Here is a 15,590-nt window from a genome sequence, read left to right on the forward strand (position 1 = left end):
GTTATGATTTACTAGATCTGGAGTGGAACCCAGGAATCTGCACGTTAACAGTTTCCACAGGGGCTAAAGAGATTATTGGTCAACAACCACAATTTTAAGAAACGTCCTTAAGAACAGCCCTGATGAAAAATGAGAACTACCACCCACTTAGGAGACGATGCCCACAAGGCTCAAGAGATCTGAACAGCTGAATCACCAAAGAAACAGACGGATGGCCAATAAACACATGAGAAGATGCTTAAAATTATTAGTCATGAGGGGAATGCAAATAGAAACCTCATTGAACTACCCCTGGAAACCTATTAACCTATTAAAATGGCTGAAATAAAAGAAATGGCAATTTTCTGGGAGGGGTGCACAGTGGTTCAGCGCTTTAGAAATCAGATCGTTTCTTACACAGCTAAATGCACACTTACCTCATGTTCAGCACTCTTATTCTTAGGTATCTGCCCTAATGGGGAAAAAAAAATTTGCTCACACAAAAACCTGTACATGGATGTTTATAGCAATTTTATTTATAATTACCCACGTCTGGAAAACACCCCACATCTTTCAGGTGGTAAACATATAAGCAGTCTGTGGTACAGCCATAGCATAGAATCCCGCTCAGCAGCGCGAAGGAGCGAACCACTGACACACAGAGACATGGATGAGTGTCGCAAGCATTATTGCTATTGAAAGGGGGCGGACACAGAAGATTGCGTATTTTATGATCCCATCCATTTGACATCCTGGAAAAGGCAAAACTGTACCGACAGAAAGTAGATCAGGAGTTACCAGGGGCTGAATAATGGGGAGGGTGTGACTTGGGGGTTAATGGATCTGTTCTATGCCTCGGTTATGGTGCTGGCTAAATGACTGTATGCCGAACATTAGAAAAGGTGAGTTTTATTACGTATAAATTAAACCTCATTAAAAAGTGAAGTAAGCCAGAAAGAGAAAGAAAAATACCATATGATATCACTTATAGGTGGAATCTGGAAAAAAAAAGACACAAATGAACTTATTTACAAAACAGAAACAGACTCACAGGCATAGAAACAAACTTATGGTTATCAGTGGGGAAGGGAGGTAGGAAGGGATAAATTAGGAGTTCGAGATTTGCAGATGATAACTACTATATGTAGGATAGATAAACAAGTTTATACTGTATAGCTTAAGGAACTGTATTCAATATCTTACAGTAACCTGTAGTGAAAAAGAATACAAAAAGGAATATATGTATGTACAGATATGACTAAAACAATATGCTGTACACCAGAAATTGACACATGGTAAACTGACTATACTTCAATAAAAAAAAAAAAGAAAACTCAACATGGAAGGGAAAAAAAACACCAAAGGGTGTAAAGAAGCTTTTTTCAGGTTAAACCTATTACACATTTGAGAGCCTAGGACAGTTCCTAGTTGTACTTGGTCTACTTTCAGCAGCTCGGAAGGATGTGTAAGTGTAGAGATGCCCCACTTATCTCTCCAGGGGCCCACTGTGCTTCGTATGTGACTTAAAAATTCTCAGAGTAGCCTGCAGACTGGTATTCCCTGCTTACACTCAGGGTTAAAAGATGTTGGGCTGAGAACTTGAAAGAAACCAGGCGTCCCAGCCTTGCAGAAATCTAAATGATGCTGTCCCTTCATCCTCTTATTTTGATGTTTTGAAATCACTCTCTGCATATCTGTGTGGTCCTGGAAGGCTAGTTTGGAGAACAGATACAGGGGTTTGCTAGCGGTGGGTGGGGCAGGGCAGAGAGAGGTGAGGTGCTCAGAGATGAGGGAAAAATACGCTCTTTTTTTCAAGGGAATGTTTCTAAGAAGAGTGAAGCTGTTTGCCTTTGTAATCTGTCTGCTAGCTTGTTCCTTCTCTGGGGAGTTTCTTCCATTTGCATGTTCCTTACATTTTCCTAGAATTCCACCTTAAAACAAGCCGAATGTACTTATGGCCAATAGCTCCGCGCCGAAAAGTTTTGCTTAAACGATGACACACTGCAGTTGGAGCCTGCTCACCCACATCTGGAAGCCACATGTCAGCAGCAGCTGCATAAAACGGGCAGCCCAGCAGACCTAGGGTGACATTTTTTGCCAGAAGCCCAGGCAGCATGGACCTCACTCTTCTGTGGGTGCTTCTGCCCCTGGTCACCGTGGCCTGGGGCCAGTACGGCGACTATGGGTACTCATACCAGCAGTACCATGACTACAGCGATGATGGGTGGGTGAATCTGCACCGGCAGGGCTTCAGCTACCAGTGTCCCCACGGGCAGGTGGTGGTGGCTGTGAGGAGCACCTTCAACAAGAAGGAAGGTTCTGACAGACAGTGGAACTACGCCTGCATGCCCACGCCCCAGAGCCTCGGGGAGCCTACGGAGTGCTGGTGGGAGGAGATCAACAGGGCTGGAATGGAATGGTAAGAGCCGGCCGGCTGCACTCGGCTGGGAGTATCCCAGCAGAACCCTCCCCCTGGGGGATGCTTGACCTTTGGGGAACAGCACTCACTGAAGACTGCAGAGTCCTACCAGGAACCGTACCACGGCACGCTCTGGGTGGGGGCAGGGCAGATGCTATGGGACACAAACCCAGGATGAGGGGTGTCCGTGGCAGACGGACTCCTCTGAGGTTCTGTTCCTTCCAGAAGCAGCCCTTCTCAGTTTGGTCCAGGAACGAGTGTGGCGCTGTGAAATGTTTACCAGCCTGCCAAAAAATTAGTTCAGAAATGGAACGTGTTTAAGCAACGTTGTAGCAATTTAACAGTGCTGTGACGTCCAAGTCCTATTTTAGTTAAGTAGTCATTTACTTTTGCTGTTTTACAAAAGGATTGGTACCCGACAGTCTGGGGGAAGTAAACGACAGGACCCTCACCACGGACAGTTTGAGAAGTATTGATTTAGAGCACATGAATGGGGGAGAGGGCTCTGAGAAATTTAGACAAAGAGAAGTGACATTACATCGCTCTCCACTGCCCCGATTAGATATAAGTGCCAAGGGTCTTTTCTCTGAATTTAAAATGGGGTTCGTTGCTGGGAAAGAGTTTACTAAAGTCTTCTGGGGAGCAGTGCTGTTCTTACCTGACTGGGTTCTGCCTTGGCTGATGACATGGAAATGGCCTGAGTCTGTTTCTTCACTGTGGGATGTGACTGTCTCTGCCTAGGACTTGGTCAGAGCCCATCCCAGAAGCTATGGACTCTGAGGTCATGGCCGCCTGGATGGAGGCAGGACCGCTGGGTGACTAGGGGAGGAGAAGGGGTGAAGACAGACCCTGAGGGAGCCGGCCTGGGGAGATGGAAGCCCAGCCTGCAGGCTGCTGCTGTGGTTACTGCAGAGAGAAGGCTCCGTGAACAGCTCCAGCCAGCATGTGGCCGAGTGGGGGAGGGAGTGGTCAAGCATAAAACTCTGAGGGTCACTCAAGCAGCACATAGGACATTGACGGGGAGATCAGGAGAAAAAGACTGATGGGGAGAGGAGCCAGGCAACAGAGAGGACCCCTGAGTAATAAAAATAGCTGCCATTGATCAAGTCCTTACCCTGAGCAAGCACCATGCTGAGTGATTTATATGGATTATCTCATTTACAGCTCGAAACAAATCTATAAGTCATTTCATAAGTAGACAGACTGCAGCACAGAGATCGGAGGTTCCTGGAAAGTGGGAGAGCAGAATTTGGAGCCAGCGAGTCTCAACTCCAAAGCGTATGTGCTTAGCCATGGTGATGGGCTAGCTGCGAGTCGGCTGCCCCTGCTCAGTGTGGGCTCGGTCAGCACAGCCAGGGCCACAGGACTGGACTCAGGGCAGTTCTTCACCCTGGGGAGGGTGAGTATCTACAAGGTCACAGAGGAAGTCGGTCCTGGAGGGATGGGACCAGCTTGATTACTTCCGTGGCTGAGGAGGGGCTTAGCCAACCTGGGGAAGGGATGGGAGAGGGTCACACACGCAGCAGCAGGAAGAAGCCCCTTTACTGGGCCTTTCTCATCCACCTCCACTGCTTCTCGTGAGCAGATTTAATTATCCAAAACCCCTTCTGACAGATGGCTGACCCACAGTCTAGCCTCACCTCAATGACTGACCATCTCCAGTGGCTCCCCGTAGCCAGGCCTATTGCCTGACACAGAGCGTGGGAAGGACCTAATTACAACTATCCATCTAGTCCTCCCATTTAGGGGGCCATTATATGGGTGGGGCCCCTTTCTAATGCCCCCTTTCAGAGCTGGAACAAAACAGCACTCAGAAGATTTCTTAAGTCCCAAAGGAGGAGCCATGGGCTCTGAGTCAGGAGGCCTGAATTTAGATCCTGGGTTTTAAAGACAACTTGCCAATGACCTTGGACCATGGGTTCGGCTCTCTAGGCTCCCACCTCATTTGGATAATGAGCGGTCAGACGGCATGATCTGGGAAGTCTCCACAGCTCCAATACGCTGTGCTCTACTTGGCCCTGAAAATACAGCTGGATTTTTCTTGCATTCTGTTGATCTTTGTGTTTATTCCTGCTAGGGGAGAAGGCAAATTATGTTTAGTTTTAAACTTGCCAACGTGTGACTGGTTTGTCATTAACTCCCAAACTATTTAAAGCAAGGGAGTGGAAATACCGTGATTTTGTTTGGCCAGTGGGAGCCACATGAGAAGCTGAGAGGCAAAATCTCTCTTCCATCTCCTCTTCCTCCACATTTTTGAGTATGCAGAGTCAAAGAACTTTTTTCTTTTCTCTTTCCACCCTCTGTTGCCTCCTTCTCCACCTCCATTAATCACAGAGTAAAAAATGTACAAACATGAAAAACAGCTTCTTTTACAGGAGAACTCGGATGCCCCAGGACTGATACCAATTACCCTGGAGGCATTTTCTTAGATGATTATTGCTTTGAGTTTAGACTCCAGATACAGTGAAAAATCTGGAAGGAAAGAAGTTGCTCATAAACTGGGGAGCAATTTTATCTTCCCATTGGCTTCAGGCTCTTAGTCTGTTCTGGGGGAAGAATTGATGGTTTTGTGCAATTTGGCTGCCTTGTATAACTACATTAGCTTGCAGGTTTATTTTAAGTGGGGAGAGGAATCTCGAACACAGATTAGACCACAGTGCAGAGGATCTGCTTAAAGACACTTGCTAATTAGAACACAGTCCTTAAAAAGGGCTTCCATTGTGGCTGAGTGGCTTGTAACACTGCTATTCGCTAGGGTTTCTCTGTTGAAAAATCACTCCTTCAGGTGCCAGATTCTTAGGTGTGCATGCTGCCCACCCACCCCCTCCTCCCCTCCACTGACAACTGTTTGGAGGCTTCACCTGGGTCCCATGAGTGGCATTTTGCCATCTCAGAGTGGACCTCACTTGTTCCGAGAGGATCTTCTCTGACTTGGGTCGGCACAGGCTGGAGGACATGTGGGTCCTGGGTGGAACAAGATGAAGGTGGGACTTTCTAGGCAGGCTGAGCTGGAGTGTGGTGGCAGGAGCTCTGGTCTTAGAATCAGGAAACATTGATTCACAGCTCCTGTTTCTATCATCTCTAACTCTGTGGTCTTGGGCATTTCAGTTGCTCATTCTGGCAAAAAAAAAAAGTGTGACACCCACCTCACAAGTTGTTAGGAGGTGTGACTGTGATGCTTATAGGAGAAACTGTGGGAGAACTCTAAAACAAATCTAAATCTAAGACAAATCCCTGGCACGTCACGGGCAGTCAATTAAGATTTTGTGGCATCTGGAACTTGCTGAGGCTGATCTGGGGCAAGCCAGCCTTATGTGGAGTCTGAATTCAGAGGAAGGACATTGAGTCTATTACCTGCTTCCTCCACTGGGTTTCAAAGAATTCTTGAGAAGACGTCTTAAAGTGACAGCTTGTATTCGAGCTGACTGCTTGAATTTATGAATTCACCAAAGATAAGCCACGTAATAGAGAAAAAGAAACCATGTTGCTTCTACAACATTACAAAATCATGAGATACTCTGAAAATGTATCTACTGTTAGTATAAATTGGGGCAGTTTTGTACTTGGCTAAAGTACAAGCCTGCATAAAAGCATAGAATTCAGCTTGTTAGGGCCAAGTAGCCATAGATAAAGATACCACTTCATCCATATCAGAAGAAGTTACAATAGCATATCCAGCACAGTTTTTGCCATTGTCACCTTTTAAATAAGCACCATCAGTGAATCATGAATAGTCAGTTTTACCCAAAGAATTTCCCACAGATCAACACCCATCAGTGTTAAGCAGTCGTGGGGAACTGCATCAGTGATGCAGGCGAGAAGAGTAGTGGGATTAAGGTTACAACAGTGTAAACACGTGATGTGAGGAACAGTTAACACAAGGACTTCTTAGGAGGTGAGGCAGTTGGCTGAGGGGTGCTGACTGTGATGAGAGTTCAGGTGAGCTTCTACTGCATAAGGTACAAAAATGGCCAAAGGGGAGCCCACAGTGATTTTCACCGTGCCCTCAACCAAAAGGGCAGTGATTGTAATGGTTCTAAGGTAAGGGGAGGGGGGTGTACCCCTGAGCCATAGAGTCCAGTTGCGGGCTGTAAGACCCTATGGTGGTAGGGTGGTCCCTGCGTTTTGGGGTGAGTGCCCCAAGGGCATTCCTTTCTCTTTCACATATGAAAAGGGAAAAAGGAATCTGATCATGGGGGTGCCTAAGGGCAGGTGGGTTCATCAAACTCTCTTTTAAGGCCTTGAAGGCTGTGTCATCCAATTTCTCCCGTAAAACTGCATAGGGGTTGTTCTTTAGTAAAGCATACAGAGTTTCGGTCATGAGAGAAAAATTTGGGATCTGATTTTGGCAATAACTAACTACCCTAAGAAAACCTTGCAGTTGGCATTTAGTTTTGGGTTTGGGGAAACTTAGGAAACTATGAAGCCCATGTGGATCTGGATGTAGCCCTTGTTTTGATGTCAGATGCCCTAAGCATTAAACCTGGGTTTGGGCAAATGGTAATTTTTCCTTGGCAACCGTATGTCTCTTTAAAGTTAGAAGCGTTAGCAAGTGCATGCTGTCTTCCTGTGAAAAGGCTTGAGGAGGACAACGAAGAAGCAAATCATCCATCATTAAAACTCTGAGTCATTACTGTCCAGCTTTTTTTCTTCCTAAGCAAAGCAAAAAGGTGTTAGCTAGCTTCATCACCTAGAACACTAAAGAATTCACTGCATAAATCAATTATAGTAAAAAAAAAATTGTTTCCAGTGGAAATGGATGTTAGTAACGTATGAGGGTTAGGAACAATAGTGTTAAAGGATAACAATGTTGTTTATTGCTCAAAGGTCCTAGACAGACCTCCACTCTCAGCCCTTAGGTTTTCTCACCCTAAAATAGGAGCATTACAGGGACTAGTATAAAGGACAATGAGGCCATGAGCCTTGTAATTGTGTAATATGGTCTTTATGCCTTGAAGGGCTTTTTTACTTATACGATACTGATTAATTCTGGGAAGAGGTTTTAAGAGATCTATTTAAATCTTGACGGAAGGTGGGCTGTGAATTTTGTCAATATCAGCTGGAAATTTTGCCCATGAGGAGGGTGGTAGTTGATTGAATAGGGGCCGATGATCAGTGTTTTCAGAATCAGCTCTAGTACCATCAAAAACAAAGCAAATAAAAGATGCCAAGAGTCATTTAATTCATTCAGTCGGTTGGCTGCTTTGATGACTACTGTCAAATTCTAGAATCACTTTCCCCTTTGGGGAGAAACAAATTCCTGTATGATACTTCTCTAAGACGTCTTGACCTGATAAGTAGATGGTCAGAGAAATCGAGAAGAAAGGGGTATGTGTTTCTCAAAGGGCCAAACAAAAGGGACTAGGTTCAGAGGCAGAAATCTCTTGAGGTCCATGGGAGACCCCACCACTGGAATTGTTTCAGTACTCTGAGGCAGGGGCTGCTTTGTTGTAGTGAAGCTGAGCACAGAGAGTGTGGCTCCTTTGTCAATTAGGACTGGAAGAGATTCGTCGCAGTCAAGAGAAACGTTTCTTCAAGTCAATTAAGAGGGAGGATTGGGAAGAGACCCTGTAGTTCCTTGGAGCCTAGTCATTGAGAACTGAGAGAATGTTGGAAATGCCAATTAGAGGGCTAAAGGCACTTAAATTTGAAAGTTTCTTTTCCAACGTCCTGGATTTTTGCAATAATAGCAGAAACTTGGGGAGGGGAGTTTCATTTAGGGGACTTCATTTGCTGGAGTTGAAGGTTAAGAATTGTGGCAGTCTTTCTTTTAAGTGACTGTCTAGAGTATGAGAGAGTTGGTTTATCTGATTAACTAAATCTGGAGTGGACATAGTTTCCCATCCTGGTCCTTTTTACTAGAAGGGAAAGGTCCCCGGTTCAGCCCATTAATAAACATAGAATTAAAAGCCACTCGGGTGGAATCAACATCTGAAGAAAGACCAGAATTTGCTTCAAAAATAAACTGAAGTTGATTGTAATAGTCATAAACAGGTTCATCAGATTCTTGTGTGCAAGCCTGCATTTTACTCCAATCAGCAGGATTTGGAAAAGCCTTAGGAATTTCTCAATGAAGCCACTTGGTGATTGCCTGCGCCTGATCATGTGATCTGTTAGCAGGCTGGCCTCACGGTTGTAATTCTAGAGACCGCTCAGGATTTTCCCTATTAGTGGTTTTCACCCAGTGCTGGGCCTGGCCTTCGTCAACAAGCTTGTGAACTAGCTGAACTAAGTTAAAGAAACCAAGTTGACAAGTTTCAATGACTATTCGTTATTCAGCAGATCTGTGACGGATCTCCAGTTACTCTGGGGAGATCTTCGACTGTGGCTCACAGTTCAGCTTCAGTCCAGGAAATATAAGAAATTGAGGGTGTAGCCTCTTGATCCTCAAAGGGCTTAATTTTAAAGGGACAGTTTTGGGTAAGTTCAGAGGGAAAGAGAAGGGGGAGAGTTTCAGAGAAAAAGGGAAATCTGGCAAGAGAATTGGTAAGGGGGATAGAGTAGGGATAGGTGGCAAAGAAGGAAAGGAGAAAGATGGCAGTGGAGGCAGGTCTGAGCAGGAGGAGCTGAGGGAGAGAGACAAGGTGTGGTGGTGGGGGGTGGAGCCTGAGACGAGAAATCCAAGGAAGAGGAGCCTGAGGCTTCAGGAGTCATTTTCTCTTTCTTTAATTGTTTACCTCAGTTCATCTTAGAACCTTGCAGAAAATTTCAGAGATGCAGTTTTAGCCTCCTGATAATGTTTGGGGGCCTCAAAATAACAATTGAAGGAGGCAGTTGGTTGTAGAAATTTAAAAGCTATGGTTGTCCAATTCAATTTTAAGAAAAGTAAGTTTGGGGATTTCAAAAATTCCCCATAATGTCCATTGATATTCTAAATTGCCTTTGGTTAGGTCAGTCCATTTAGTTAGAAGTGCACATGAAAAAGGACCTTGGTTTTCAAACATAAAATAGGCCAGGATCCCTGTAGATAGGGGGTAACCTCAAAATATTTACACAACTGGGATCTCATCGCTTAGAGCTTTTTCACTAGAGTACAAGAATAATTTTCAAATAACTTAAACAGCTCAAACAGCTCAAATAGCTCCAACAGTATGCACACCTAATACCAGCCAGTTCTAAGGAAACAGTCTAGTCCTGGAAGAGCCAGGCAGAAAGCTGCTAAGCACAGTTCCAATGAAACAGCCCCTGCTCCTGAAGGAATGGGCTGATGGCTAGCCAGGTCTAGTTAGAACAGTCTGATTTCAAAATCGAACTGAAGGGCCAAATGTGTCCTTGCATACAGAGCAAGGTCTTAACCAAAAAAGATGAAACTTTAAAATAGATCCTGAATGAAACTTGGAGAGCTTCAAAACTCAAAGAGGGCAAAGCTCAGATCTAGGAGAAGGACTTACCCTCAAACCCCAGGGTCAGTTAGAAAACCACTGAGCAACAGTGGTTCAGTGTTTGCACCTATTTGCTCACCAGGCTCAGGGTCATTGGAGTCTTTACTGGATCCCCATATAGAATACCAAAATGTTGACCTAGAGCAAATATACTGCCAGTTATATTCCTAGAAAAAAAAATGAGTTTATTTGGGATGAGCAAAGAATTACAATTTAGGATCTACAACCATGGCAAGCCACATTCAAATCCTTCACAAAATGGAAAGAACTCTTTTATAGAGGGAAAAGAAAGTTAGAAGGGCTGTCGCAAACGAAGAGTCCATGGCTTTTCATTGGCCGAGTTTGACAACCTCTCATTGGCTGAGCTCTTGCAGGCGAGAAGAGGAAGTCCTTCTTCTTCCTGTTGGGCTCCGCTATCATCCCAGGGTGTGAGAGCTCCCCCTTCTGTTCTCCTGACTCTACTTAATTGAGGTTTCTGGTTTCTATTAATTTTATATAGAAGCAACTCAGTTTTCCATAATCTGATTCTAATTGAGACCAAGGTTCTGTATAGTACAGAGCAATCAGTCCTGATTCGTCATTCTGACCATTCAGTACACACAGTGCCCATCTCCTCAGAGAAGTCTTCCCAGACCACCTCCTCTAAACCAGTGTCTCTTACTCCGTACTCCCAAAATTGCTCTGTGTTTCCTGTGGTGCACTTGTCATTACCTGATTCACATTTGTATATTATTTGCCTCCTTCAAAATACAAGCTTTGTGAATGTAGGGACTTTGTCTCATTCACCACTGTATAGAATATTGCCCAGCACTCAAACAGTGCTGGCACATTGGAGGTCCACTAAATATGTAATGAAAGACCAAAGAAAACTAGTTGATGCTTCCAGCAGCCCAAATCCCAGCCAGTGTCCCCAGCACCCTCAACAAAGAAGCCTGTGTACCTTCCTGCAAGGGAAACCATTTTGCTTACTTTTTTTTTTTGGTTTACACTTTTGATTTTCAATATGCCAGATCTATAATATGAGGCTCCAGTTTATTGTTCACATTTCATTTTGGCCTGTAGCATTTACCACCTTACAAGATGGTCTTTTTCAATTTCCTTAAGTTTTCTAAGCCATACACAGAGGATGGCTGACACATTTGTTACCTCAGGATAAATTCTTTATTAGGTTTCCATTATCCCCAAAATTTAGTGTCCCAATATGCTTTTTAAAAAAAATGCAGTAGTAAAACTCTTCATTGCAAAAGCCATAAGGGCTAAATGCTACATACTATCCTAGTTTGAACTCTGTAACAGAGAAAGGGCATTAATGGAAAAAAACTAGCAAAATCTAAATAACATCTGGAGTTTACTGTTATGCCAATGTGAATTTCTTTGTGTTCATAAAGGCACCATAGTTATGAAAGACAACTTTAGGGGAAGCTAGGTGGAGGGCATAACATGGATCCTGTGTGTTACCTTTACAACTCTTCTACATCTCAAAAATTATTTCAAAATTAAAAAATTACAAAATACAGATGCAGACTGGTGCATATTGGGAGTTTAAAAGGCAAACAGAACATAACAGAATCGAAGACTCTCAGCACTGAGGGGAATTTCATGTATAATCTAGAACAACCTCCCTCCATCATAGATTAGGAATTAAAGCCAAGAGAGTGAAGCAATTGGAAAAGCCATGAAGCAGGTACATTACAAGTGCTGTTACCCTAATCCTAATTGGTATGGTGCTTTAGAAAGTATTCCTCATTCATACATTCATTTGCTTATTCATTCACTACCAAGTGCTTATTAGCACAAACTTTGCCAAACTCCAGGAATATGAAGATGAATAACCTATGGTCTATGCCGTTGAGTTGCTCATGGTTTAATCTTATCTGATCTGCACAACAATACTGAGAAGCAGGCATTACTGTTTTCTCCATTTTATACACAAGGGATAGTGTCTCAGAAGCACTGGGAGACTTGCCCCCTCAGTCAGTGAGCAGCAGAGGTGGAACGCAAGCCACAGTGCTGATGTCACAGAGCTGCAGGTGGATATTAAACGTTGATGTATATTTGTTCTCGAATAAAGCTGTCGTGAGTGCTGGGCTGAAGAAGATACCACATCCATGTAGGAGTGACTTCTGAGGGCAAGAAGGCTGAGTGTGGGCGAACAGAGTTATGGCAGATCTAGGATTCTTGCCAACCTTCCATCTAGGTCATGCTCCTAAGAATCAACAACCAGTTGTCTAGGGGAACTTGAGCTTTGTAAAAATGGCTCTTGGCTGTGCTCATAAAGATGGCCAAGGTTCACTCCTTCTAGTAGAGGATTTGCTTCTGTCTAGGTGCTTGTCAGAGATAATATTCCTGATGAATAAGAGATTTCCACAGTTAGGATACCTTCCTCTGTGTGTGTGTGTGTGTGTGCACGCGTACAAGTGTGTTACTTTGAGGTATCTTGAAGTAATGGGAATATTATGAACTTCTGAGTCAAACAGAACAATTCTTAAAATGCAGCCCCACTACTGCCTTTAGGCAAGTCATGTCAACTTTCTAAGTCTCAGTTTCTACTTCCATAAAGACAACTCCCTAGAATTGTTGTGAAAATTAAGTGAGATAATATATATGTTTCATTGGGTGTGTGTCCTTTGGGAAATTACTCAACCTCTCTAAACCTGAGTTTCCTTATCCATCTAATGGTGATGGGGGGCAGGAAACTAATTATCCAAGCCCATTTCATAGGATTGTTTTGATGATTAAAATAATTAATGCAGGTATAATGCTTAATGCAATGCCTGGCACACGGTTAAGTCCTTAATAAAAGTTCCTTATCCTTACTATTACGGCTACTCTCTGGAAACTGAAACTGAAAGAGATAGATTGATAAACTATAAAGCTGGAGTTGAAATATGAATCTTGAGATTACAAAGACCCCTGTACCATTTTGTTTTGGGAACATATAATTCAAGTACCGTTTATAAATATTAACTGTACATTATGAGAGTCTTAAATATTTGTCACGTTTTCAGATAGACATTGACATAGCGTTAGATCTCTTGGTTATCAAATATTGCAATAATTGGCGTTCGTGAGCTCCTGTGGTTACGCCTGAAATCTCTGCACGACCTAGGCTAGATCTCAAGCCATAATTGATATCAGGACCTAAATACATCTTATAAGATAACCTGGATCTTCTCAGAGGCCTTGGAGTAGCCTCTCCTGCTTTTATGTTTCCAAAACAGGTCAGGTGTTTGTATTTTAGGGAATTTCTATTTCTTCCTCTGTCCTGTTCTGTGTCTCTCTGTCCAGAGAAGCTGTACAGCAGGTCACTTCTGCTTCACCATCTTGAAGCCTGGTAGACCCTTGCAAACTTACAACTTGACATGGAGAAGATAGCAGAACTCTTATGTAGATGAGGGCAGGACGAGAGCAGACTGGATGCGACTCAGCAGTATTTAAAAAGATTGTTCCTATCCCCACCATTGTTGTCTGGGGACCAGTGGCCAGTGGTTCAGAACCCCTGCAGTCTCTCACCATAGGATGGTTCAGTGATAGCCCGTGTTAGAGGAACTATGTGATAGCGACATCAACATGTCATGAGGAAGAAAAGTCAGTATGAATTGGAATTGTCAAGAAAGGAAGACCTCTTGGAGCAAGTGAGGCTTGAAAGTACGTTTTATTCTCTCTCTCTTTTTGTTTTTCTGAGGATCATCTCACTGCCCCACTGGAAGAGTTCGACAGTGACAGTTCCTAATTTCGGTCCCAACGGAAGGTGGTTTGTAGAGACTAGAATGTAGCTTCTCTTTCTAGTTAATTGCAAATTTCAATGATATAGTAATAATAACAGCTACACCTTTCCTGCCTTTCAGTAACACCTTGTGCCAGGCTCTGGGATAGATCTTGACATATAGCATCTCTTTAATTTTCATTGAATTCTATCAGGCTAGACATTGTCGTTCCCATTTTGCAAACGCAGGCATTAGTATCAGCAGAACAGAAGAGATGGGGCATTGAGTCATTCTGCAGGACTGAAGAGAGAAATCTAGAACTTATAAAGATCCTCTGTCCGGGTAAACTTGTCCCCAAGCTGATTTGTCTCTGCCCCACCATCCCCATCCCCACCCAGTCTCTTGTTTCTCTTCTCTGTCTTTAGTACCAATCTACTTCTTCTCTCCAACTATCTGCATTGTTGTGATGCCTCTTCCCAGAATTCTGGAAAGAATTCTGGACCAAGTACAGTACAAGGCATAGAGTAGTTTCAGTGAATATTTGTTGAAAAACTTAACTAACATTCTGAAATTCTGTGGACTACGTTATAAATGCCTGGTAGCAACTCAAAGGATTATTCTGGGGAAAATAGAGTTAACAGGAGTCAAAGCTTTACTCTAAAGGAATGAATCTTTCTTGGTGGAATTTAAACCCTCATCAGGCTGGGTTGGGAGAGAAGTGGTGAGTAAGAGCCTGTGCCACGTGGTCTCCCAGGCACAGGGAGTTCGCCACTGGCCTGGAGGACAGGCAAAGCTGCTCTTATTCTGTCTTTGCCATGGAGTTGGAGACTGGCTGGCATCCCTGGAAACACGTCTGTATGTTTGTGGAGCTGGAAGAGACGAGACCAGCACAACCAGTCCATCCGTTTGCCGGCGCTGTGAAAGCTCTTAACCAAGGCAGCGCTGCTTTCCTTTACCCTGTTCTCCACACAACCCAGTGCCTCCTCCAACTTGCTAGGAGTTTGGACTTTCTGTAAGTTTGGACTGAGACTAGCAGAGATCAGGAGGGGAGACGAAATCTTCACGGAGGAGTTCACCAGCAAAACCAGACATGTGCACACTTTCCAGTCCTGGTCTCCATGATTCAACCCAACTGACAGCCCTGGATCCAATGAAGAACACAGAGAACAGGGAGAAAGCCTGGCTGGAGAAGGGATCCGAAACAGAAGGACAATCCTGGAGCAACTTTTTGTGCTCCGTGACAGTTCATGAACGGGAGCTTTGGCCTCAGAAAAATCTGAGTTCAGATCCTGGCTCTTTCGGTTTCTGTCTTGGCCAAGATTTTTGCAGGCGCTACTTCATTTCATCCTCACAGAGACCTAAGTGAGGCACTGCACAGCATGTGAAGGCCAGGGCTAGGACCAGGGCTAAGACCAGAGCTCATGTCTTCTCATCCCTCAGCGAGGGCTCTGTCCCCTGCATCCTGTCACTTCCATGTTTTATTATCGTGGATACAGGAGAAGGTTTTCTGTCTTTGTTTTCAGAGTCATGGCCCTGAGAGAAACCACTTGCATGCAGAAAGGCCACTTTCTCCAAAAAGGTCCAGGAGCATTGTTGTCAGAAGAGGAGTAACTAACTGCCTGGCAATTTTGCTTCTAGAAAGTTCTAATGTCAGGTGGAGCAGGGCTAACAGTGCTCCAGTTTGTGAAACTGAGCCTCCAGCCTTCAAAGGAATAGTGAGGTAGAAAATATGTCTCTTTAGGTGGAGAAGAGAGAGCCTTGAAGCAGAGCCCTCCCCATGCCCTCAGCCTCTGAGGGAGTGTTCCCACCACTGTGTTGAGGTTTTGGCCCAGGTCCCATCACCATTCACCAGGAAAGCTGCAGACTTGTGCCAGTAACTTTCTACGGACCATTCAGGGGCAACACCCAGGTGGTGGGAAGTGAAGCGCAGCCTCCGGGATGTCATTTTTTTTTAATTGAATTTGAATCACATTAATAAGGCAAGCCCTCTCCAGTGCCCCCAGTCCCCTCCCCCTGACAGGTGCCTCATGGCCCTTCTCACCTGCCTGGGACCTGTGTTTGCAATCCCGCAGCTTGTGGCCAAATGTTTAGATGAGTTTTATT

General features: G+C 44.3%; 1 protein-coding gene across 1 annotated transcript in view; it reads left to right on the forward strand.

The window, feature by feature from the left end:
• Nucleotides 1–2,046: 2,046 nt before the first annotated feature.
• The window catches only part of DPT (dermatopontin), a 33,598-nt gene continuing 20,054 nt past the window's right edge, over nt 2,047–15,590 (forward strand). The window contains exon 1 of the mRNA XM_006211092.4: nt 2,047–2,398. Coding sequence (XP_006211154.1) covers nt 2,094–2,398 — 305 coding nt within the window. The 5' untranslated portion in view covers nt 2,047–2,093. The remainder of the gene's footprint in view (nt 2,399–15,590) is intronic.

The sequence above is a fragment of the Vicugna pacos genome, chromosome 21 (assembly GCF_048564905.1).
Source record: "Vicugna pacos chromosome 21, VicPac4, whole genome shotgun sequence".
NCBI lineage: Eukaryota > Metazoa > Chordata > Mammalia > Artiodactyla > Camelidae > Vicugna > Vicugna pacos.